At 44.1% G+C, this 24,281-nt stretch overlaps 11 protein-coding genes across 11 annotated transcripts; 4 read left to right on the top strand and 7 right to left on the bottom strand.

Moving 5' to 3' along the window:
- Positions 1 to 1,122: 1,122 nt before the first annotated feature.
- Positions 1,123 to 4,324, top strand: O0I10_008816 (uncharacterized protein; the record flags this gene model as incomplete). The annotated part of the gene is made up of 11 exons (XM_058488817.1): positions 1,123 to 1,359; positions 1,492 to 1,823; positions 1,889 to 2,110; positions 2,182 to 2,209; positions 2,274 to 2,459; positions 2,531 to 2,683; positions 2,741 to 2,875; positions 2,937 to 3,069; positions 3,133 to 3,353; positions 3,426 to 3,699; positions 3,762 to 4,324. 11 exons carry the CDS (start codon positions 1,123 to 1,125, stop codon positions 4,322 to 4,324), a joined length of 2,484 nt encoding a protein of 827 aa, XP_058340443.1.
- Positions 4,325 to 4,796: 472 nt separating this feature from the next.
- Positions 4,797 to 6,131, bottom strand: O0I10_008815 (uncharacterized protein; the record flags this gene model as incomplete). The annotated part of the gene is made up of 1 exon (XM_058488816.1): positions 4,797 to 6,131. The coding sequence occupies one exon, from the start codon at positions 6,129 to 6,131 to the stop codon at positions 4,797 to 4,799; it is 1,335 nt and encodes a 444-aa protein (XP_058340442.1).
- Positions 6,132 to 7,278: 1,147 nt separating this feature from the next.
- On the bottom strand, positions 7,279 to 8,163 carry O0I10_008814 (uncharacterized protein; the record flags this gene model as incomplete). The annotated part of the gene is made up of 1 exon (XM_058488815.1): positions 7,279 to 8,163. The coding sequence occupies one exon, from the start codon at positions 8,161 to 8,163 to the stop codon at positions 7,279 to 7,281; it is 885 nt and encodes a 294-aa protein (XP_058340441.1).
- An 813-nt stretch (positions 8,164 to 8,976) lies between these two features.
- O0I10_008813 (uncharacterized protein) lies at positions 8,977 to 9,405 on the bottom strand (the record flags this gene model as incomplete). The annotated part of the gene is made up of 2 exons (XM_058488814.1): positions 8,977 to 9,243; positions 9,310 to 9,405. The coding sequence occupies 2 exons, from the start codon at positions 9,403 to 9,405 to the stop codon at positions 8,977 to 8,979; spliced, it is 363 nt and encodes a 120-aa protein (XP_058340440.1).
- A 1,017-nt stretch (positions 9,406 to 10,422) lies between these two features.
- O0I10_008812 (uncharacterized protein) lies at positions 10,423 to 12,145 on the top strand (the record flags this gene model as incomplete). The annotated part of the gene is made up of 3 exons (XM_058488813.1): positions 10,423 to 10,668; positions 10,735 to 10,943; positions 11,023 to 12,145. The coding sequence occupies 3 exons, from the start codon at positions 10,423 to 10,425 to the stop codon at positions 12,143 to 12,145; spliced, it is 1,578 nt and encodes a 525-aa protein (XP_058340439.1).
- Positions 12,146 to 12,531: 386 nt separating this feature from the next.
- On the bottom strand, positions 12,532 to 13,841 carry O0I10_008811 (uncharacterized protein; the record flags this gene model as incomplete). Its single annotated transcript, XM_058488812.1, has 2 exons — positions 12,532 to 13,539; positions 13,641 to 13,841. 2 exons carry the CDS (start codon positions 13,839 to 13,841, stop codon positions 12,532 to 12,534), a joined length of 1,209 nt encoding a protein of 402 aa, XP_058340438.1.
- A 151-nt stretch (positions 13,842 to 13,992) lies between these two features.
- On the bottom strand, positions 13,993 to 14,798 carry O0I10_008810 (uncharacterized protein; the record flags this gene model as incomplete). Its single annotated transcript, XM_058488811.1, has 4 exons — positions 13,993 to 14,195; positions 14,260 to 14,392; positions 14,449 to 14,584; positions 14,656 to 14,798. The coding sequence occupies 4 exons, from the start codon at positions 14,796 to 14,798 to the stop codon at positions 13,993 to 13,995; spliced, it is 615 nt and encodes a 204-aa protein (XP_058340437.1).
- A 96-nt stretch (positions 14,799 to 14,894) lies between these two features.
- On the top strand, positions 14,895 to 17,381 carry O0I10_008809 (uncharacterized protein; the record flags this gene model as incomplete). The annotated part of the gene is made up of 3 exons (XM_058488810.1): positions 14,895 to 14,904; positions 14,990 to 15,076; positions 15,139 to 17,381. 3 exons carry the CDS (start codon positions 14,895 to 14,897, stop codon positions 17,379 to 17,381), a joined length of 2,340 nt encoding a protein of 779 aa, XP_058340436.1.
- Positions 17,382 to 17,498: 117 nt separating this feature from the next.
- Positions 17,499 to 19,101, bottom strand: O0I10_008808 (uncharacterized protein; the record flags this gene model as incomplete). Its single annotated transcript, XM_058488809.1, has 5 exons — positions 17,499 to 17,652; positions 17,742 to 17,869; positions 17,933 to 18,628; positions 18,717 to 18,911; positions 18,982 to 19,101. 5 exons carry the CDS (start codon positions 19,099 to 19,101, stop codon positions 17,499 to 17,501), a joined length of 1,293 nt encoding a protein of 430 aa, XP_058340435.1.
- A 2,241-nt stretch (positions 19,102 to 21,342) lies between these two features.
- On the top strand, positions 21,343 to 21,984 carry O0I10_008807 (uncharacterized protein; the record flags this gene model as incomplete). The annotated part of the gene is made up of 1 exon (XM_058488808.1): positions 21,343 to 21,984. The coding sequence occupies one exon, from the start codon at positions 21,343 to 21,345 to the stop codon at positions 21,982 to 21,984; it is 642 nt and encodes a 213-aa protein (XP_058340434.1).
- Positions 21,985 to 23,295: 1,311 nt separating this feature from the next.
- On the bottom strand, positions 23,296 to 23,550 carry O0I10_008806 (uncharacterized protein; the record flags this gene model as incomplete). Its single annotated transcript, XM_058488807.1, has 2 exons — positions 23,296 to 23,387; positions 23,448 to 23,550. 2 exons carry the CDS (start codon positions 23,548 to 23,550, stop codon positions 23,296 to 23,298), a joined length of 195 nt encoding a protein of 64 aa, XP_058340433.1.
- Positions 23,551 to 24,281: the final 731 nt, after the last annotated feature.

Below are 24,281 nucleotides of genomic sequence, written 5' to 3'. Positions count from 1 at the left end.
GCTATTCGTACGTGCCAAATTCAAGCCAAAGCGGCTGTCTAATTTAATACAGCTACAATGTTGTTTCATATACAAGAGCACGTTGTCCTTTCAAGTTGTTCCCAACAATCACCATGAACCCAAGAGGCATCGTTGTGTAGTTTCAATGTTGTATTCAAAAGTGCTCACCTTGAATTCTAAAGTTTCCACGCAATCTCTCTCTAATGATGTATTGTTTGCCCTAGTGTATTATGTGAAGGGATGGCAACTGTGGGTTGGCGACAAAGGGGGCATTCTCAGCATTCATGGAGATTTCCACCGATTGCGGAGTCCCAAGCCCGTTGAAGCTTTCCTGGCATCATGTGGCATCATGATCCATAAAATGGAAGCAGCAGAACACTCATTCAATCGTACTTGCGATAACCTGTAGCCCTCATCACAAGCCAACAGAGCCCATCTATCATTGTAGAAATAGCTTTTATAAATAAAGTCAATGTTTTGTTAACGTACCTCGGCTCTCGGTGGGACAACAAGACCACACATTGTTGGCACACCCCTAAAGCCCAAATGCAAAAGTGCTCACGTAACTGGTTGGTCTTCATGATCTTCATCCAACATCCTTTCAAAACACTTTGTTGTTTTGCTTTGTGCCCTCATAACTCTTCACGCCGTCTCTATTATCAAGTAACCTGGTTTTTACAAGCCTTCTCATTTGCAACGTTTATAAGCAATCTTGCTTAAAGATGGTGATAGAAAACCATTGGCAGCAGCTGTGAGCTTTATACTAGAGGCACTCTTCTCGATCCACTACTTGTACTCAACACAATACACCATCATGGTAGCTTTTTTTCATGTTCAATATGAGTAGCACTTGTATTTATTATCATAATCAAGATCTGTATATGGGATTAAGTTACAAGTGCATATGCACGGGGGAGCATTGCCTCAAGCACCTAAAGAGTGTCAGCAGGCGCCAGTAAAAAATACACCAGCCGACACACACAACCATTTAGGCACTGGACGCTCTTTTTCCCTTTTCCCGTTTCTTACTATTTCCTTGTGCACTCCCACACGCTAGCCATATCTCTTTCCAGTTGGACACTTGCACACATACGCGAGCAGCGGTCGAACAACAACAACAACATGGAGGTCTCGGACTACATTAACAAGGCCATGGTCTTTGCCGAAAATGCCGCCAAGCTGTCGCAGAAAATGTCGCAAGGCTTGGTCGACAATGCTCGTGAATTCGGCTTTCCCACAGGTGGTGAATCGGGCGCCCAGTACTTTGACACCTCTGAAGAAAAGATGCGCAACATTAAACGCCAATTGGATGCCAAGAATGACAGAGAAAAGTTGGACGGTCTCAAACGTCTCATTGCGGTAAGGATACATATACAACCAAAGGGAGGGAGTGTGTGTGTGGATGTGGCTATGTGGATGTGACAAGGAAGGGGAGTAGGGTATACGCGTCGTCGTCGTTCAGGTACTCATGTTGCTTATCGCGGGATATAGATGATTTCCAAGGGACGAGACGTTTCAGAATACTTTCCAGACGTGGTCAAGAATGTCGTGTCGCAAAACATTGAAGTTCGCAAGCTCGTCTACATTTATTTATTGCGCTATGCCGAGCAAGAACCTGATCTCGCCTTGTTGTCGATTAATTCCTTCCAAAAGGATCTCAGCGACAAGAATCAGATCATTCGCGCCATGGCTCTTCGTGTTATGAGTGGTATCCGCGTCCCCGTCATCAGCCCAATCGTATTGCTCGGCATCAAGAAATGTGTCACTGATTCAAGTGCGTATGTTCGCAAGACCGCTGCCCATGCAATCCCCAAATGTTACAGGTTGGTAATTGAAAGGATCGAGAAAAGAAGAGAGAAAGATAATAACTTTTGTGGTATATGCGTAGCTTGGATGATAGCCAAAAAGAAGCACTCGTGGAAATCATTGCAACCTTGCTCAAGGATCGTTCGACCATCACCATCGGCAGCACCATCATGGCATTCAACGAAGTATGTCCCAATCGATTCGACTTGATCCATCCATGCTTCCGAAAGTTGTGCGGATTACTCGCTGATTGTGATGAATGGGGACAAATGTCGATTTTGGGCGTGTTGCTACGCTACGGTCGGTATGTAAAAGGAAAGCGTCGCCATGGAGATAAGCGGGATTACTGATGATGATGATGGGATTTTTTCATAGTACTCAATTCTTGAATCCAAATCCACATGTAAGATCATTCATGCAACCATCAATCCAATCATGTGGATGTACTCACATTTGAATCCTTTTAGGGCGAGGATAAGAGCAAAGAACCACCAAAGTCGATTGCCAAGCCCGTTGTCGACGACAAGAACTTTTATAGCGATTCCGGCAGCGATGAGGATGAAAAGAGTGTGGATGATATTGTGGAATTGGACCTTGATCATGAGCTTTTACTCAAAAGTTGTATACCCTTGTTACAAAGCCGGAACAGTGGTGTAAGTATTATGTTGCAAAGGAATGGGTTGAGAAGAGGAATTGACATGTTTGGGATCTTTGTGGTTGTTAGGTGGTTCTGGCAGTTGCACGGCTCTTTTATCACTTGGCGCCAGCAGCTGAAGCTCAAAAGATTGGCAAGCCTCTCGTACGACTTTTACGAAATCATCGAGAATTGCAATACGTTGTGCTTAAGAACATTTCAGTCATGGCAGCTACTCGGCCGGTAAGTTTGGATTGGGGAATGGCTATGCATTTATAGGTTTCTAATGATACTATATAGTATTTGTTTGAGCCCTATTGCCAGCAATTCTTTGTGCGTTCATCTGAGCCAGTCTTTATTCGTGATATCAAGCTCGAGATTTTGACCAGCATTACTACTGAATCCAACATTTACACTATACTCAATGAATTCAAGGTAATGGCTTTATACAATGACGGATCTATAGATCGATACTAATGGATTATCCGTATCATAGCAATATGTCAAGAGCCCCAACAAGGACTTTGCAGCAGCAACCATTCAAGCCATTGGACGTTGTGCTACCAATGTATCAGCAGCTTCGGATCGATGCTTACGTCTGTTGATGAAATTAACACGTAGCAAGAATGGTAAGGGGATCGGATAGTGGTGATCAAGAGAGGAACTAGGGATATTTATTATTCGAAAATCAGAGCTCGTGGTTGCAGAATCAGTTATTGTGGTCACCAGGCTTTTGCAAACTTGCAGTGAGGAACGTCGACGATCTGTGATTATGCTTGCCAAGCTTTTGGATACGATCAAGGTCCCCAAGGCGCGTGCCAACATTATGTGGTTGATCGGACAACATGCAGAAACCATGCCCAAAGTGGGACCTGATGTCCTTCGTCAAGCTGCAAAAACCTTTGTTGATGAGGTAAATTGGGGGGATGTCGGATGACTCTACGCATGTATCTTTATTTCTCACGATGTTGCATGGATTGGGTAGGCGAATGGCACCAAGTTGCAGATCCTTACATTGTCTGCCAAACTAGCATGTCTTAATCCCGACCACCCCACCATCAATGCGCTCAATCAATACGTTCTCAATCTCGCCCGATATGACACCAATTACGATTTGAGAGATCGTGCACGGTTTTTACGAGTACTTAGCACACCACAGCCCGAAGAGAATGATACACCTGGTGTACAAGCACTCAAGGCTCATGTCAAGGATATTTTGTTTGCTGACAAACAAGCACCTTCTATGGAAAATGGAGAAGGTAAATTGGGGAGGGAGCAGGAATCAATGCATGATGAAGGAGTGCTAATTGAGGAAATTTAGGTACCACAGAGTATACAGTGGGTACTTTGTCATTATTGGCCCATCAACCTTTGCCTGGATACGAAGCATTACCTGATTACCCCGAGGAACAACCAGATCCTTCTGTGCGTGATGTGGAGGAATTGGAAGGATGGGCAGGGAGTCGTACTGTGGCCGTGGAACAAGGCTTTGGCAGTGACAGCTTTGAGAGCAGGTATCGCAACACGGCTATGGCATCCACCGCCTTTTCGGGTATTGAAGCAACAGGATATCATGGTGGTCAATATCCCTCTTCTGCTGCTGCTGCTGCTGCCAAGACCAAGAGTGGTGACTATGATTTGGATGCATTTTACAATGATGATTCCTCGGACGAATATGAAATCGATGACACTTCCTCTGAAGAAGAAGATAGCGATGAAGATGAAGAGACCGATTCGGAAGATGAAGAAGAAGAAGGGTCAACAGACGAGTCAACAGATGAGGAGGATGACGATGCATCAAGTGAAGAAGATACATCCAGTGAAGAGGACGAGGACGAGGATCATCATGCTTCTAGCAAGAGAATACCACTACACAAAAAGTGACGCTACTATACACAACATCCATTGTTTTACTACCTCGTCGCTCCTTTTTTCTTCCTTACCCCTTACAGAGCCTATTGTTTCATTATGCATCCCGTGGTCTTTTCCCCCATATTCGTGTAGAACAACCCCTCCCACATACACACACTCACACTCACACATGTATACTCAAAAAACAAGAAAAACGATACACATTACTTGTGCATGAACTTTTTTTTCAAAACGCTACATATACATTTCATGTTGATAATCAAAATACAAAAGCGTACAAGAAAAAAGGGAGGAGGCGGATAAAAGAGGATAGCGTGTGGAGGATCAAGGGTATAAAATATATATAGTATGTGACAATGGATGCGGGGGGTTGTGGTTGCGGAAGAGTATGTGTAAAAGGTGATGATGCTTGAATGTGTGTGTTGTTGTTGTTGTGTGTGTGTGTGTGTGTTGCTGTTGTTGTGTTGATTGATTAACCCGGATATTAGGCTTGAGAATGCCGCCTACCCAATATGGGCGATTCTTGTGGTAAGATATAGAGCGGTGGTGCACTTGGCATATAAGGAGGGGGAGGGACTTCGGGTTCCATGGGATGTGTTGGTGGAGGAGGTGGTGGTGGAGATAAATGTTGTTGTTGTTGATGATGATGGTGATGATGTTCACAGTGTGGACAAGAGGAAGATGATGTTGAAGAGGGTTGTGGTTTGGATGATGCTTGTTCATCTTGTTGTTGGTGGTGGTGGTGTGATGGCATCGATCGACTTCCACTAGCCATATCATGATGATGATGATGATTGTCCAAAGTCGAAGCCGCAATAGCAGCTTGTTGATCAGCCATTGCATCCAGTTCTTTTGCTGATGGTGCGGAAGGTTGCGGGGTGGTTTGTGAGATAATCGATACCATATTTCGCCGACGTTCATAGGTGGATTGATGAAGTGATGCTAAAAATGGTGCGGGTGCAGGGGGTGCGGATGGTATCGGCATTGGTCCATCATCATTATTATCATCCGTGGTCGTTGTTGTTGCTGTTGTTGATGGATCCAATTGGCGACTATGATCCTCTTCAACATGGCTGCTATCATCGTGATAATCGCCTCGACTACTTCTACTGCTACTATCGCTGCTGCAATTTCCTGTTCCACTGCCTCCTCGTAAATCAGCCTCCTCTTCCATCTCGCGTTGTTTACGTTTCCGTGCACGCATCCGAGTAAAGATAATCAACGTAGCAACGACAGCAATCGCACCCACGCCTCCTACAACTGAAAGAATCGTCACCATCCGTTTGAGAGCGGCCTGATCTTGATGTAGTTGCTCGGTCACGTCGTCGTCGTCGTTACTATTAGGATCTTGCATATTCTTGTCATTGCTATTATTGCTCTTGTCGGTTGACTGATCCTGATTCTGCTGTGGTGGTTGCTCTTGTTGGTTGGCATAATTACTGTCGTGATATACTTTGTTGGGATCATTGCTATTGTTGTTGTTGTTGCCAGTGTTGCCATCACCATCTACAACAACAACGGTGGTGACATTGACATACACAGTCTCTCCATTGGCGTTGGTCGTTTTATCTTTATCTTTGGACATTGAATCCTTTGTCGAAGAGTTGGGATCATCATCGCGTGGTGCTAATAAACGAGCAGGAATGGTGGGTGCAATTGAGGAAGTGGTGTGGGTCAATGATGGAGTTGCCGTGGAATGTGCAGTAGGAGACACTTGCGGACAAGGTGCAATAACACCTGGCAACGTGCTGGCATGGCAATAGGAGTGAAGGAGGAGGAGAACGAGTGTCGAAAAGAATGATAGTTTCTCAAATCGCATCGAAAGACGAGGAGCCTATTCAATAGGCGTTGCTGTTGGCTGCTGTTGTTGTTGTTGTGTGTAGGTGATATGTGAGTTGTTGCGTGTGTTATACGACTGTAGTTGATCGAGAGAGAAAGAGAGAGCAACTGACTGAGTGAGCAAGGAAGATAAAAAAGTGACACACACACACAAAAGTAAGGTGGAAAAAGAAAGAAAGGAAAAGGGGCTAAAGTTGGGGACTATTTGCTATGAATATCAAGAAGGGAAGAAAAGGGAAATATAATGAACTCTGCGTGGGACAAAGCTCATCATTGTCCGCACTAATGATCGGAAGTCACATGCCCCGTTGTTGTAATCAGCAAAGGATCGTCCCATCCCATCCCATCCATGCCTTGACAACCACTTTGCTCATCATCCCATTTGCATTGATATCCTTTTATTGTTCATTCACATACATGCATGATTCAAATTGGCACAATAAGACCATCACAAACAAGATCCCATGGGCTGAACTTTGATTACAATGATATACAGCAGGGATGTCTGAGCGTCGATGCATACCAAGAGAATCCAAAAGATACTAATGATTGCATGACATTCAGACCTTTCTAGCATGCAGGGCTTAAACAAGGTATTTGAGCGGCACCAATATCTGGGGTATAGCCCACACACAAACATACACACACACACAAGCTCAACGTTTTGCTACCCCCTCAATAAATCTTGTTCACGCAAACGGAAGAAGAAAAATTCATGCAATAAGGCGATAGAGCTATAGGTTTTTAAGGGTGGGGGAAAGAAAAAGAAGAAAAAGGAGAAAGCAAAATAGTAGCAACGGGGATAGACTACGACGGCCTTTATTGATCCACAGACATGATTGTTGCTCCAACATCATCATGTGTAACCATCACACTTGCGTGGTGTCATACATCCCACCATCCAGGAGCAAAAAAGTCAGCGAGCCAGGGGTATATATGAAGACATGAGGTGAGGGAGGATGATGATCCATGTGTACTTTTCAAAATGCAACATGCATAAACATGCTCATGAGAGGGTCAATTTACTAATATGCACGGCATCTTTTTATATTACTAGGTGGCTCTATATTGTACGAAAGGAGCAGCAGCAGCACCAGCGGTGGTGAGGCTACTACCCACTCCGTTTCTTATACTACATCATCTTGATTTACAACAAAGAGCTGGTCATTATGGGGTCGATGATCCATCGATCCGCGAAAACCGACCCATTGCACTGAAGCAACCGATTTACGGCCGAGTGATGCAAGCGCGTTGTTGTTGGATTTCCACGTTCCCTCATTATTGGTACTCTTCATGCTCCGTGGTGGTAATGGAGGTGGTGGAGGTGGCGGCGGTGAAGGATCACGATGATGATGATCAAGATGTTGTTGATCAGCTTGTTGTGCTTCAGGTTGTTGGGTCTTGTTTGGGTCAGTTGTAACAGTAGTATTGTTCTGGATTTCATGCGGATGATGTTGATGATGATGATTCCTGTTGCTTGCAGGTGATGATGATGGGGTTTGTATTTGTTGGGGGTCTGCCAAGCATGGATTTTCTTTTTCCTTTGCTGCTGTTGTAGTAGTGGTCTTTGGTTGTTGGCTGATACTGTTATTATGGCTGCACAATGATAATAGCTGTGATAAACGATACATTTTTTGTTGGGTCAACGGTTTTGTATTGGTGTTGGTGATAATGGAAGGGTTATTGTTGGTTATTACTGCAGCCGTTTTTTCTTGTGCAGCATCATCATGGACTTGGATACCTTGTTCTTCATCGCCTTGAATGACGACCCTGCCAGCAGGATCAAGTTGCTCTATTGTATCAATGCGATTACTGCTGCTGCTTTCTTGGCTGGATCGATCCAACATCATAGCGTGCCGTTGCCGCCTCTTTGCTTTGATACAACGATGGATCAAAATAGCTGCTACGATGACGCCCACGAGTAAGGCAATGCTAGCAACAGCTGATATCCAAAATGGTTGCGATTGCCCTGATTCTCCTCGTTTTGTTAAAGTGTGTGCCTTCATGTACATGTTATGTATGAGTGTGGGGAAGAAGAAGAAGGCAAGAAGAAATGAAAAGAAAGGTGAGAACAAAAAAAGGAGTGCCCATAAAGACAACATTCATCGATTGTACAAATAAAGAGGGGAGCATACAACATGGATCACCCCGCCCTGAGAGTTGTTAATCAAGCACTTTGTACACCACAGCATGCGAGTGCACACAATTATGCGTGAGATGCATTTGCTTTTGTATTTATCTTCAGGGGATGCTTATTTTACTTAATGGGGGAGTCATTCACTTTGCTGTATCCTAACCATGCTTTTTGCCATGGCAACAGGTACACTAGTCTTTGACAAATGTTCAAGCTGGTATGCATGTGAAACAATTGGCAGATGATAAACAACCCTATCCGATGGAATGATTCGTAAAGGAAAGTTGTCCATTGTCATTCACCCACTCTTTCTTGTTCACGTTGCTAGGTAACACAAATAAACAAACAGCCGATCAAGCAACAAGAGGATTTTCGTTGTACTTTTTCATTTATTCCATTTTCATGGCCATGTCAAGAAAGGCAACGCTATTTATCGATCTGCTATGTACGTTACTGATAACAACTTACCTTGAGCGATGATGCATGAACACAAACATGATTTATGAATCCACCTTATATGAACGTTTTGGTGTTAGTTGTAGGTCGAAAAGTGTACATAGTGCCGCGATCAATCAATCATCATCCACAGAGATTGTGATTTGTGAGCAAAATAGAATTTTTCTTTGCCCAGCGGGTTCGTTCTCATCTCACCCAAGAGCATGATTTATTAAACAACATTATGACGATGCACTTATTCCTCATCCTCAGCCTCCTCATCGTTGGCAATGTTGAAGTAACGGAGCTCGAAGGTTTGCTTGTCAGTGGCAATAACGCGCAACCAGTCACGGATTTGGTTCTTCTTCAAGAACTTCTTGGTAAGGTACTTCAAGTAGCGCTTGGAGAAAGCAATGTTGGCAACAACGGTAACCTTGTTATCACCGGTGCGGGAGATAACAACGGCATCACCCAAGTTGTTGGTGCGGCCCTCAACCTTGATGCGGTCATGGAGGAACTTTTCCTATACACGTCAAACAAATAGGGTAAGGATTCCATACCATTGGCAAAAACTAGTCTTAACACTTACAAAGGCAGCGACATCAAAGATCTTGTCGTTGGCGGGGGCAGAGCAGTCAATGATGAACTTTTGCTTCTTGACGACGGTAGACTTGACGGGGGCCATTTTTGAAAAAGAAAGAGTGAAAGAGGAAGAATACACGTTTGCCAACCATTCTTGCACTTAAAAAACTTTTTTTCAGCAGCAGCTGTTAACCCAGCTCATGTCGTGGCTTAGAAGGCAGTAAGTGGCTGTTGGCTGGATGGCTCGGGATGTTAACAAGTGACTCGGATTTGGAAAGCGGAAAGAACGGAGCTGCATGTTCACTGTATATTCCATCACACGACCAAGGGATTCATTATATAAGAACAAGCTCAAGGACACATGATGGAAAGTGACGACGATGACGATGTACCATTATGACCTTGGTGATTGGATGGTGCGAGTAATTACATTGACATTACCAAGTTGGGTAGGTTGCCATGATACCACCTACTTGCTACCTAGCAACCATGATGTGTGTGGGTATCTCTGATGTTGATGATGGGACTACAGTATTAGGGTGCACATACACAATGCGCCCATTGTTCATGGTGGTTACACGGTAACTGATTTTCTTGGAGTGCGAATTACAATGAAGCAAAATAAAAAAAGGAAATGCGGGGGGATCATGGGTTGGGGAAGCGTAATGCAGGTGCTTGAGCAAATGGCTAAGAGAAAGGAGCTCATGATTTATGCAAAGCATGACATTTTTCCAATGACAGATCGGCTTCTATTCCATGCGGTGATACGACTGGATACGAAGCGATCCATCGCATCACCTTGTCATTGTCGTCCCGACAATGCAGCAGACAACCGACCAAGTCATTCTACTACGAGGCTGACATTGTCATCATCATTCTCCTTACTTTGAGCTTTGGCCGACATCATGAATGACGGCTCCGATTCTTCTCTTTTATCCATTATATATATAAAGGTCAAATTCGAACCCCAGCGTTGTTGCAGAAATACTACTACGTACTGAAACATACACATTCTTGGATCCATCGCCCGAGAGTTTTCTACTTTATTCTTTTTACCCTTTCACATTTACTCTCTTTCTCTCTCGCTTTCTTTTCTTTGTTTTCTTCTACGCACATATAAATGATTGCTACAAAATCAATCATTTTGTTGGTCGTGGCAGCCTTGGCCATGTACCATTTTGCATTACGCACAAACAACCACCATCATGCCTCATCATCATCATCTTGTCAAAGCGCCTTTCCCAACTCGATCATGGCAACAGCATGGAATCGGTGCTTGCATTGGAATAGTAATGATCCTGATACTGGCAGCGACCCTTTACCTAAAAAGAAATACGGGTATTTCCTACACATCACGGATATGCACGTAAGTGATACAATGGGTTGTACGAAATGGATAAAGGTCCCGTCTAAGCGCACATGTATGTTATAGGTGGACAAGAACTATATTCAAGGGGGCACCAAAAAGAGTGCATGTCATCGAGATCCAAAGGAGGATCGTCGTTACAGAGCTGGAAGATTAGGGGCACCATTTGAAAAGTGCGATGCCCCAGTTGCTTTAGCTCAGGAGACGTTGGATTGGATTAGTCGTGAATGGAAGGACAAGCTGGATTTTGTAATTTGGACAGGTGATAATGCAAGGTAATGTTGCACATACAACGTAATAAGCTCTCTCTCTCTCTCTCATTCTAAAGTCAACTTTGATATCTTGATACTATAGGCATGACTGGGATCGGAAAGAACACCGTAAACGGAATCAAATTCTTGAGCTCAACAAGCTAGTAACGGATATGATGACCGATACCTTTGGCGACTTGCCCATCATCCCAACCTTGGGCAACAATGATGTCTACCCACACAATGTGGTTGTTGATAGAGACAACATCCTTGAATACTATCACCATTTATGGCTACGATGGATTCCATCCGACCAACGACAACAATTTCTACGCGGTGGATATTTTGCAGCCGACATCCCTGGTTTGAAATTACGGGTTGTATCGTTGAATACAATGTACTTTTTCAAAAAGAATAAGGCTGTCAAGAATTGCCGAAAGGAGGGTCCTGCTCGAGATCACCTTGAATGGTTCGAGAAACAGCTTCAAAGTGCTCGCAACACTGGTATGCGTGTCATTGTCATGGGTCATGTTCCACCTTCACCACGTGATTATCGTAAAACTTGCTTCAAGGGGTATTTGGATCTCGCAGCCGAGTATGCCGATGTCATTGTCAGCCATCATTATGGCCATCTCAATATGGATCATTACTTGCTCTATGACACAACGCAGTCTTTTAGTCTCTACAGCCAACCTTACACCTACCTCGATGAAGATGATGATGAAGATGAGCCTGTTTACTCAATCACACGCAATATTGCAAAATACGTTGGCTGGTTGCATGATTTATATTCGTCACTGGATGTTGATCAAGATGTCCTTGAGAATCCACCACCTCAAGTCAAATCACCTCTTGTTGCCATTCAAGTCTCACCCTCCGTTATCCCCAAATACTATCCATCGGTGCGTATTTACCAATACAGCGTGCCTGAAGATGATGGTGAAAAGCAAGAAGGAGATGGCTTTGAGCTGATGAACTACACGCAATATTACGCCAACATCACGCATTGGGAAACGGAGCATCCAGAAGAACCACTCGAATATCAAGTAGAGTACAGCACTCACGACGACTATGATCTTGAAGATTTGTCCGCTTCTAGCCTCTTCAAAATGGCCAAGTATATGGTTGAAGGTGGCAGCGATTTATGGTCTGCCTATACACGCAACATGTTTTTGCGTTCTCAAAATGACACCATCCCTGGTGATCTGGATGACGATGCCTATTAAACCCGATTACTCTATAGCATACCCCCATCATCATCTTCATCATCATCACCTATTCCCTCTCCCAGTATATAGCTCATGTATACATTGCAATTGCTTTTTTCATTTCATCCAAAACCACAAATAACAACTCTATAATATCATCTTAGATATGTGCATTGTGTGTATGTAAAGTGCTGCATGAGCCGAAATGTGTATATATGAGAGAATGTGTGGAGAGAGCGTGTATTAGAGCACAGCCAAAGGGGATAAGCATGGTAAGTGTGTAGAAGTCTTTGTATGTGTGTGTGGGTGTGTGATTGTGATTGTGTTGGGTGGAAAGATGGGATGTGTGTGTGTGTATATATGGGATAGATTGATTGTGTGATTGTGTCGTTGATGAAAATATCTTAAATGTGAGTCTTTTCGAGCTTGTTGACAAGATCATCCTCTGCAGCGGTATCCTTGCTGATTGTCTTTGGTTCCTTAGCTTCAGCCTTCTCAGCCTTCTCAACAAGTTCAGGTTCCTCATCCGTCTCATCTTCCTCATCATCCTCTTCTTCGCTGTCGACTTCCTCCATATCATCCAATTCATCAAGAGCTTCATCATGGCCATGTTCAGCAAGAGCGTCTATTAAGGCTTGAGTCTCACGCATTTCGGGATCGAATTGGTTGCCGTTGAGTTCAACGAGTTCCAACAAGGTGAGATGGGTACGAACAGCTTCAGCAAGGACAAGGATAGCATCGCTGCGGATTTCATTGTATTGCAAATGCAAATGAGTCAAGCCCTTGTTGCTGCCATCACGCAAAGATTCGGCCACAGCGAGACCACCACGCTTGGAAAGCAAACAATCGCTGAGGTTGAGGATTTGAAGCTTGGACCAATTCTTGAGGACACGAGCAAGAGCCTTGGATCCCTTTGCGGTAAAAGTGTTATCTTGCAAATCGAGATGTTCAAGATGCTTGCACTCGGAGAGACCCTTGACGAGCTTGACAATGCCATCGGGGCGGATACCATTTTGTGGCATACGAACAACACGCAAAGTACCATGAGCAGCGAAAGCGGTACCCAAGAAAGGAGCACTACCATCCTCAAGACGATTACGACCACAAATGACAGTATGCAAAGTCGAAGTACGATTCTCGGAGCGTGCCTTATCAGCCCATGCCTGCAAAGCCTTGGCGATCATGGTGCCACCACCAACACCCAAACCATTGTTGTTCAAACGAAGGATCTCCAATGTCGTGTTGTTGGACAAGTATTCGATCAAAGGTTCAGCACCAGCAGGACCAAATGCGTTGTCGCTCAAATCAAGTTCAATAAGAGAAGTCTCGGCAAATGCATCACACAAGGCCTTGAGTGCTTGAGGGATCTCATCCAACAATCGTCCCGTGAAAATGTCAGACAACAACGCCCGCTATAATACATACATACATACATGTATGTTGTGTGTGAGTAGGTATGTTATGTGCACGTGTCATCAACCTATATCTCTTATGCCATCCCCTTTGCATTTACCTTAAGACCCTTTTTACTCTTGAGAGCATCGGCCAAAGACTGAGCTGCTTCAACACCGATCGTGTTGCCACTAAGGCGAATCACTTCCAGATCCTCCATCTGTACAATCGTTTCGACGAATTCCTTGACATCGTCGGCGGTATTGAGTTTAAGACCTTTGCCTTCGATAGAGAACACAGTGTTGGGGGTGGAATCGGCCATGGCGAGAGGAACACAAAGAGAGGGAAAACACTTGAAAAAGAAAAAAAACGAAGCGGTGTAAAAAAGATGGCCCACCCACAAATTTCTCTCTCTCTCTCACCCACCCACCCACATCCACCAAGTCCGTCAAGTCAATGGGATGGTATATAAATCACGCATGTATTTCAATCTCGCAAAGCTCTTCAAATTCCTTGATATAATCATCATTGATACTAGGCTGATGAATCCATATTGATAATATACTAAGCCCTGCTTCTCGACTCTTGATATCCTTGAATCCCTTGTTGCTCAGTAACGATCCAAGTACCCCCATCGCATCCGTATACATGGCCACAATCGATTCAAAGCGTACCACTATGCATAATGGATCAGGTACAAGGTTACCCCCTTCCTTTTGTCATCATTTCTCATTACTTACCATAGGTGCGCATGGGACACGTCTTGAAGAGAGGTTCATGTTCCACAAAACTGTCACCACGGAGATCGCTGGCACGCTTGCAAATGACATGCAGTTCCGATATTTGTTGCCTCATCTTATCATGTTGCTTCCCCTATCATCTTATTAGCCACTACATTCCCCATTCCATATCCTGAATCATATACTCGCCATCTTATCCACCATGCTCGATACCTTGTTGTGATGCTGATCAATCACCCATTGGATCTTTTTGTTATATGCTTGTGTCATGTTGGGATATTCCATGCATAGTGCCGGATGCCAGTAAGCTGCATCATCCACGTATCTTCATTGTAAATGTAACAGCCGTGTTAGTAGCACAACTACGCAAGACCAAGGACGAAACGGAACGCGAACCTGGACTGAATCAAGGCATTGACAAGAGCATTGACATCGGACAAGGTATGGTCACTAATCTCATGCCACGTGGATCGTGCTCGTTTAAAGTCGTATAAGATAGTCTCCAGTCGTCGTTTCAAGGTGTCGATCGCCTGAGCCATGGGTGACAAGAGAAAAGAGGTAGGTTGGTATCTGAGTTTGACAAAACCAAGCATCTTGTTTCCCTTTCTTCAATCGTCCCATACTCAACCATTCGCATGTCTGCAGGTAAACAACGCCAATCTCGTCATGGACTGAATGGAATGCTTACTGGTTTGTTTACAAAGATATCCAGCTGGTGAGTGAGCGATAGATGGGGTTAATATCAATATCGTCAACCTTTCCCTGACACGTATCCAAAAGTCGCAGCTTACAGAGCAACTCGAGGAGCTTGGTCGTGGTATGTTGTGTGTGTGATGATGAAGGGTAAATGCATGGTGTGTTATTGATAACATGGATTAGAATTGTCAACGCATAGCAAGGATGATATCAAGGTGTCACAGCTATTACTGAAGCGTGCCAAGGTCCATGAGCAGCTCGACAATCTCGATCAAGCCCGAGCCGATCTACAAACAGCCATTCAGCGTGATCCATCCAATCAACAAGCCAAAGACGACATTCAACGTTTATATACGCTTTCATCCACCAACACCACAACCACGCCATCATCCGAGCCCAAAGCGACTAAAGAAGATGATGATCCATTGGCTACACGCTTTCAAAAGTACCTTCGCCAAGTGTCAGCATCTGACAATGTGGATTGGATCAAGTCATTTGTCAAGTCAACTGATTTTGTGGATGTGCTTGCAGCATGTGGGGGAGGTCGACCCGACAATCAAGTTTCAGCCTATGCAAGATCCACAGCTTACATGATCCTCACCAAGCTATTCAATCCTCCACCTGATATGCAGACCAATTATCCATTACAGCTGATCATCTCGACATGTGCAGCATGTTTCTCCCAATGCATCGACACCGGCAAAAATGCAGAGAAGCTATTGGCCTATCGAACATTGCACGCCATCTTTGAAACAAGCATGACCATTGGTGCCGCTATCTTGAGTCAGGAGGGTGTTGTGGAAGAAATGATGGATGTCATCGACTTTGAGATTGTATCGGTTCAAACAGCCATGGTGGAAGTCCTTGCTATTGCATCCGCTGATAAGACTTGCCACAAGCTACTTGTCAAACATGCAAGTCAATGGTTGGCATTTACGGCTACGCGTGGCAAGGATGAGCGACTCAAGGCACTCGCAGGGACTACTCTTAGCAAGCTGCAGACACATCAACGCTACCAGGACAAGAATCTTCAGACCAGTAGCAGCGATCAACAAGAGGACACATCACTCCAGGATGCCATGAACAAGATGAATCTCGGTGCAAGTGATTTGACAGATGCCATGTTGGTCACCATCAAGAATTTCAAGACGCAGGATACCACCATGTTGCTCAATGCTATTGAAGGGTTGGCCTATGCATCATTGCAGGCGGATGTCAAGGAGACAGTGGCCAATGATCCAGTGCTACTCAAGAGTCTTGTGACCATTGCTATCAATACGACAGGGGGTGGTGGTGATACCACGACTACTACTACTACCACCAATCACCCACTTCTCTATGGCATTGGCACCATTCTTCGCAACGTGACCATGTACAGGCCTGTGTTGGATGAACAGCAAAAGCAAATGAAGCGATTACGTGATTTGGCCAATGCAAGGAACAAGGGTGGCAATGCAAAAGGTGCCGAAGAGGAGGATGATCCACGTGAGAGTGATACGGCAGTGGAGATACGTGTACGTGCAGCTGTTGAGAGTGGTGCAGCATTGGCACTTTTTGTACTTGCCAAAGCGGGAAGCAGTAGCAGCAATCTACGCATGGTAGCTTCACAAACGTACTTGAATTTGGTGACACCACAAGCAACACGTGGCAAGCTTCTTCAACAAGGTGTGGCCAAGGGATTGATGATGCTTATTGAAACCGGCAAAGACGACCAAGAGCAACAATTGGTGGCTGCACAAGCGATCGCACGCCTTGCTATTACCGCTGATCCACGACTTGCATTTGGTGCACAAGCATCCTTGGATTTGGTACGACCCTTTTTACGACTTTGCAAAGCGGATCAAGCACTACGACAATTTGAAGGATTGATGGCATTAACCAACTTGGCCTCTGTGGATGATGCTGTGCGTTTTCGGATATACAGTGAAGATGGCATGACCGTGTTTGAAGGTTTACAATTGGCATCCAACGAGCTTGTTCAACGTGCAGCAACCGAGATGGTGTGCAACATGACATTTTGTGATCCTGTGTTCGAGTCGTATAGCAAGAGCCCCAATCGTTTACGCTTGCTGATGGTGTTTTCCGATCATGAAGATGCTGCCACACGTCGAGCCGCCTCCGGTGCACTCGCCATTTTGGCTAATAGCAAGGATGCTTGTGAACGCATGGCCAATGTGGATAAGGCTTATGAACGACTCACGCGTCTTGTCGCTCCAGAGGAACCCGCTGATATCCAACATCGTGGTGTCGAAATCATCCGCCTTATGATCCAACATCTTGGCAAGGACGCCGCACAAGGGTTTGCCTCTGAACATGCTCACACCAAATTAACCGATATTGTCAAGAAATCCAATGTGAACGTTGTACGCTCGGCTGCCATGGAAGTACTCAAAATGTTTGTTGAAAATGGTGTTCAATTGAAATAAAAGGGATCAAGCATGTACTTGTGTATATATATATTACTTCGCAGAGGCAGGTTGAAAAGGAAAAATGAGGAAGAGTAGTAGTAGTAATGCAAGATGATAGTCTACTGTAGAATGCTTTTAAAGGGAAATACGACGTTGTTGGCTAAGGTTAATAAGGGATTGTTGGATAGAAGGTAGAAGCGAGGGATACGTTGATTTAAGCAAGTAGTAAGCAGATAATGTAATAAAGCCACCGGTCATCCAAAGCATCCACGAAGACTTGTTTTCAGAGCTAAGAATATGACATCATGTTGTCAGCTTTTGAATTGGTGTATATCAAGCTTCATGAGTGATCACCTTTTTTGGCTGAGCCATCTTTACCTTCTTTGTTTTGGATACTGAAGACCAAGTTCTCCCCAAAATCGCTCCACCATCATTGTCTTTCCTTTCAAGTTTCCAGTCACCCAGTCACCCAAACAAAACCATGGAGTAATAATCATGCCTTGTTGCTGGTAGTACATTGTATGAGTCTTTAGGGCTCTATAATAAAAGGTTGTTGCATGTAGACTTACCTTGCCAAAGGTGATGGCAGAGATGTTGGGTGAGCCATTGTAAACTTTACTTGGCTTGGTGTTGCCCTTGATAGCAGCAGCAATGTTGTTGGTGACTACGCTGATATGGCCACGGGATTTGGCAGCCAATTTTGTTTCTTGCAAATCGGCAGCGTCACCCACCACATAAACGGTTTCATATCCTTGGACATCGACTTGAAGTGTAGGCTTGACCTTGACGAAGCCATTCTTGGCCAACAAGCTAGGATCGATCCATGCAGTATTGGGACGATTACCAAAGGCCACCAATAGCAAATCACAATCAATCTTCTTGCCTTGTTCGGTATGGATGAAAGGGGCAGTAGCAGGAACGTGGATCGACTCATTGTGCTCAGCAGGCAAGGATGGTATCGTATCATTAAAGATCACATGGATATTGTTTTGTCTCATCTTTTCAAGCAATTTCATGCGCGCTTTCTCGGGGATTTCCTTTGATAGCAAGTGGCTACCCCGATGCACAAGCGTGATCTTTTTGTCCTTGTAAGCGCCTCGAATCTCTCCCGAGATTTCAATGCCGGTGGGACCACCCCCTACAATGACAATGGATTGGGCATCTTTGACTTGCTGCCGGACATTAGCAAGGCGTTTGGTGCCCTCTTCACGGCTATTGGTTGCCAACTTGAAGGGATCAGGGTGGCTGGTACCTGTCGCAATAACCTTTAAAAGGAAAGTCAACGTGTCATTCATTGTTCATGGTATGTGCGTGAGAGTAAATCGGATCTGATAAAATCAAAAAAGAGCTTACCGAAAAAGCAAATGGGACATGGTGTGAGCCTTCGAATTCTCGATCAAGATGAATCTGATTAGGCTCCAGTTGCACAACAGATGCTTGCACCACCTGGTTCTTTTTGTGCTTAAAGACGCCCGTGTATGGAATCATGTTGTCGATGTCTTCAACAAGGGTACGTGGAGCAGCCACTGCATGATAAAAGAACTCTCTCTGTATATAGTTGATGGTGTCAGCTGCAACACCTTCATCATTAAAAAGCCCGCATAAGAAGAAGTTGTACCTTTTCGATCAAAATGATGCGGTAGTTGTTATTGTTGGCTATGCGCTTTTCCAAAGCACGAGCGGTGCCTACGCCAGCATAACCACCACCGAGAACAATGATATTTTGCATTCCTGTCATTGTGAATGGGACGTCTAAAGAGCAAGAGAAAGAGAGAAAGAAAAGGTGCGCTTTATCGGGATCCCGATTTCAGGTACTTCTTTTATACCTTGGCTGGAGTCGAATCAACAAAACCCGGCATTCCGGTAATGCTGATTGGCTTACGGAGAATCTCACCCGCTTTACAAGAGTTGATCCATCCACCATCAAAAGCTGGTTAGCACGCCATATACTCCTTGAGATGCTATTGGCCAACTGTATTGATGAAAACATGTTCCTTGACTACATACAAGGTCATGGTAACCTAGCAACACGATAAATCAAAAACATGTCACTGATCCGACGTGAGCGAACACACACGTAAATGCATAACAAAGAGCTCCAAAATGAAAGACCCAAGAAGGTAGTGAAACTTGTATATGTCAAAGATCGCATAGCTGGATCGCTATGTAAACTTAAATGAAATAGCAATAGCCCAAGCAATGGGACTTTTATGATCCTGCACATGTTTGAGAGCTATGTTGGATCATAGAATTAGCGGAAGATCCTTCCTCCTACGAAATGCGGCATACAATGAAACTTGCGTATCACTGCATGACCAAGGTATTACTAATATCATTGCTGAGCTGCCAATGAAAATGAGAGTGAATCATGTAACATAATGACATTGATCCAAGACATACAGCTAATAACACCATCATGATGCTGAGGACATAAAGAGAAAAGAAAAGCACGCAAAAAAGCTTAGTGCTGCTAAAGATCGATATTGTCAATGATGCTTAGGATATGAAATGGCAAATCTGTATGACATTTGAGACACCTTTATGAGCATCGAAATCATTCCCCTTATCCTCGCCATGTATCGGCCCCATTGAAAAGCCCGGTCCTAGTACCCAGTGCACATCAAGCATTAGATGACGCAAATAGCCAATACCGTTTCAGGCATCATGATGGTCCTGCTGTGCTTAAACAATGGCTGTATGCCAACGCTGGAGCGGCTTATTGATGTAACAAACTTAATCACAATAATGGATGAAAATGGTTATAGCATGGAATGCTGCTGCTATTGTTCGTCAAAAAGAAAAAGTCTCGCCATATTATAGTTATCCTCATCTTATCCGGTTGGCATTATGAACCAATATCCTAATGTTAATATGGTGATGGTAATGAGCTGATAAACATCTCAAGTGCATAAATGGCTCAAGCACGGGGGATGGGGGCAAGATCCAGTGCATATGGGCGATAATTATAGAAGCAAAAGGGCACTGGGATGAAAGGACAAATCATATTGATTGTATATACTACGCCCAAAACGTCGTCGTCAGCAAAGTAAACAACAGTGCGGAGAGAAAATCAAAGGGAGAGAGGGAAGCCTTGATGAAGGAGAGAGTTTACGTAAGTGTTGTTGTGGTGGTGATGGTAATCTTGGTTCAAGCCATGCATATGATTTTGTGAGGTGATGTTGGCATATCAAGCGGCACATGGTAGTAGTGTAGTGGTAGGGTCTGACGTATTTCAAAATGGCCGCGACTCGTGTATGGTGTGTGTGCAACCACACTTTACCATAGCAACGGGGCACCATGCACGCGAATTAAGGGACCAAAGAGAAACGAGAGTGTGTGTGTGCTTCAACAGAAGCATCGAAAAAGAAGGTCGTGTTGCAGATCAGGAGACATGGAATCTTCTGTGGTTGCTGGAATGTTTACCAAAAACATGCAGATCCAAACTGAGGCATCCCAACATCCAATCTATGGGCCTGCTGCTCCCCCCTTTATTTCTCTTGGCTGACATTTTCTTGGCAAAAATGGGATGCAGCATGGTATAGGCTGTCAATTGACAGGCTTAAGGATGGTAGTGGGGTGATACCATTTACAAGTCATCATTCTTGCCTTACTTGGGGGTTGGTTTTAAAAAACGGATCATTGTGTGTTTTGGCTCGATCATCATGCCGAGCATTATTGCTTGGCTCTGTCCCACCACTACCGTTCCATTGTGGCGAAAAATCGAAAAAGCCGCCACACTACATTCATTCACTTGCAGTTGGGTTCTGTCACGATCAATTGCTTAGCAACAGGGTGTATCCAAATCGGGTGGATTTTTTGGGGGGTAGCTTGAAAAGGGGGGGTTAAAAAGTATTGTATTTGTTGTTGTAGGTTGGGATCCCACCTATATAAAAGCCATTGTGAGCCGCATCTTGTTTTCCTTTCAAACTCTCTCTCATTCTTACTTTTTCGCATACACCATCTTTCTCATTCATCATTGATGAACACGCCACCCTACTCGCAATTTGACCATCACAATGAAGAAAGCGACGTGTCACCTCTCCTTTCATTAAATCCTATCGACACTCCACCATATTCTCCTTTGGATCTCGAAGACGATGATAGCATTTGGGACAATGATGAAGACACGCTTCTTTTGTCCCCATGTATCGACCTTGAACACGTATCATCAAACACCAACAACGCTTCAACGTCAACGAGTGACATAGTCAATGGCCAACTACGCAGTAATCTTGCAGGTCTTGGCATTACAGCACCACCATCACCGCCTCTGCAGCCAGCAAAGGTGTTGATGTGCGACAATGACGAGCAACATCAGGTGCTGGACCAAGAATTATGCATGGAATCGGATATTGCATCACCATCAACACAATCGGATTTCCAACAACAGCAGCATCATTCAATATCGCTATGGTCGGATGAACGTATATACGATCCTCGATCCTGTAACGATTTGTCGTTTGCACATAATACCATAGAAGAGCATCAACATCTGGAATCCTTGCCATCAGCCGATTTACACGCGCCAAAAAAGTTGTTTTCTTGCACATCCTGTGACAAGAGGTTCAGGCGCGCACATGATGTAGCACGGCATATTAGCAAGGTTCATTACGACCATTAAGTACACACCCACACACCCACACGCACACACACGTACACCAACAGCATCATCAGCATTCATCTTTCGTATACATACGGCCGTTGTTCTATTATACACCACTCATTCCAGCATTTGTTTTTTATTTTGTCACGTAAAGCAAGAGTATATACCCCTCCTCCTACATTTTTCTTGTTACCATGGTTTATTTCCTGTAATTCTATGATGTATGCATGCATTCAATTTCACGCTCGCTTTCTTGTATTCTCTCCTTTCTTTACCAATCTCTCTCTCACAGCCACTATGATCATCTTGTAAAGTTTTTTGTCCTTTCATCTCGTTAACTTAAGCCTTTTTACATAAACAACATGAGATTCCTTAAAACAAGCTTCATACATGTAAAGATAGATACATCCATCATATGATGAATATGCATTACGCCGCTGTCAATTGTATTACATGGAAAGTGCTAAGATGCCCAAAGCAAACTTGCCCCTATTTCGAAGGTGGGGAAATGGTACCATACATCAGGTGAGAGAGGGCATGATGCTATGGGATGTTGCATTTGTAGCATTGTCTCAGCTGTACGTGGTGGTGGTGATGACCATGATGGTAAATGCCGACCACAACCTAAGATGCTTATATGCAGCACCGTGTATTAGGAGAACTTGTCATGAGCGAAAAAAGAGAAGCCTCCCTGGAAACTTCCATTCCGTCATAAAATCTTTGTTTCCTGCATTGTCACCCGCTCATACTTTACCCCATCCTACTACCCGCACTATGACCTACACACACACACACACGTCTATGATTACTACATGTACCCATTTTCCAAAACCCACGTCATAACTTCAATGGTAAACACGCCATGTTGATCCTTAAACTCTCACCTTTCCTTTTCTCACCATGACCTATGGCTAAACCAATAGTCCCCATTGTGCATAATTTACCTGTCATTTCACACCCTGCTGTGAATGAATGCCTTTTTGTTCGTCAGTATTCGATTGCATCCCGTTGTGCAACCTTCGGGGCCAAACACATGTTTTGCATCGCGACGGGCCATTTGGCTCCGACACATGGCGGTTTCTTTAAACAACATGATCGTGTTGATAAATTTAAAAAGACGTCAAAATGATGGGGGAGAGGCATGCTTGTACAAATAATGGAGGACAAAAGGGAAAAAGACTACGACTACTAATAGAGATAAGAGAGTGTGTGATAAGTACAATAAGTGTGAGTATACAATGGTAAATGCTTAATGCAATGGGGGTTTAGGCCGCTTGTTGTGGTGAGGCCGGGCTAATTGGTAGAATGGATGAAGGGGATATAATAATTTCAAAACAAGGAAGCGATCTTGCCCAGCATGATGGGTGTGTATTGATAAAAGGTGGCCAACGACAAGGATACAATGATAAGCAAAACAGCATCTACGTTGAAAAGGCTGTCAGTTTTCAATCCTTCCTCATTCGGCTGGGCCTGTCACTTACTAAACAGGGTCTTTTCCCAAGGTTCCATTACATAGACAGCAGTCATCATCTCATATTGAATGACCTTTTCATAAGCATAGGCGCTCAATGACTTTTGTGCCATGGTGGAAAGAACAGTGGTTGACTCAAGTAAACAGATGAAGAAGCTGAGAGGAGAAGAAAAAAAGTAAAACAACGGGAAAAAGGTGTACATGGCAGGCGGAAACGGTTAAATTATCTCGAATTGCTGGGTTTCACTCACATCATCCGCGAAGGCTCGTGCTTTATCTTTTGGCCGGATGAATGTATATATCATGCATGATGCAATTCATTATCCCGGTACTTGTTCTTGTCCTTCTTCTTCTTCATGTATCCCTTCTTCTTCTTTCCTTACCTTCCTCACGTTCACAACAATCCCATGTATCCATCCTTTGCCAAGTCGCGCATTTTGACACCTGTTGCACAAAGGCAACCATGTATGTAATTCGCTGGTGTTGTTTTCTTTTTTCGGTTTGGAACCGATTAGGATGGATACTCGTACAAGAGATGAAAAACACATCAAGGTGGTACCCAAGTTGTGTTCACAAGTACAAAATGGGTCAAGTGGCGATCGGCATTCAGGTATATCCGACACAATAAAGTGCGGCCGGCGTAGTCTTCTTCCGAACCAATACCATGGGCCATCAGCAAAGATGATCATGCGCCATGTTTATTGTTTCATTGAAAGAGGCGTAGCTTTCATAAAAGGAGGAAGATCCATCATGATGACGATAAAACATGAGATAAAAAGATATGAGAGAGATAAAACAAGTTGAAAATGAAACATTGTTGTGATATGCATGATTTATCAGGTTG

This window comes from Lichtheimia ornata (assembly GCF_029851405.1).
Source record: "Lichtheimia ornata isolate CBS 291.66 chromosome Unknown scaffold00048, whole genome shotgun sequence".
NCBI classification, from domain to species: Eukaryota; Fungi; Mucoromycota; class Mucoromycetes; order Mucorales; family Lichtheimiaceae; genus Lichtheimia; species Lichtheimia ornata.
Note: the sequence above shows the minus strand (reverse complement) of the source record. Positions and strands in the feature narration are given on the sequence as shown.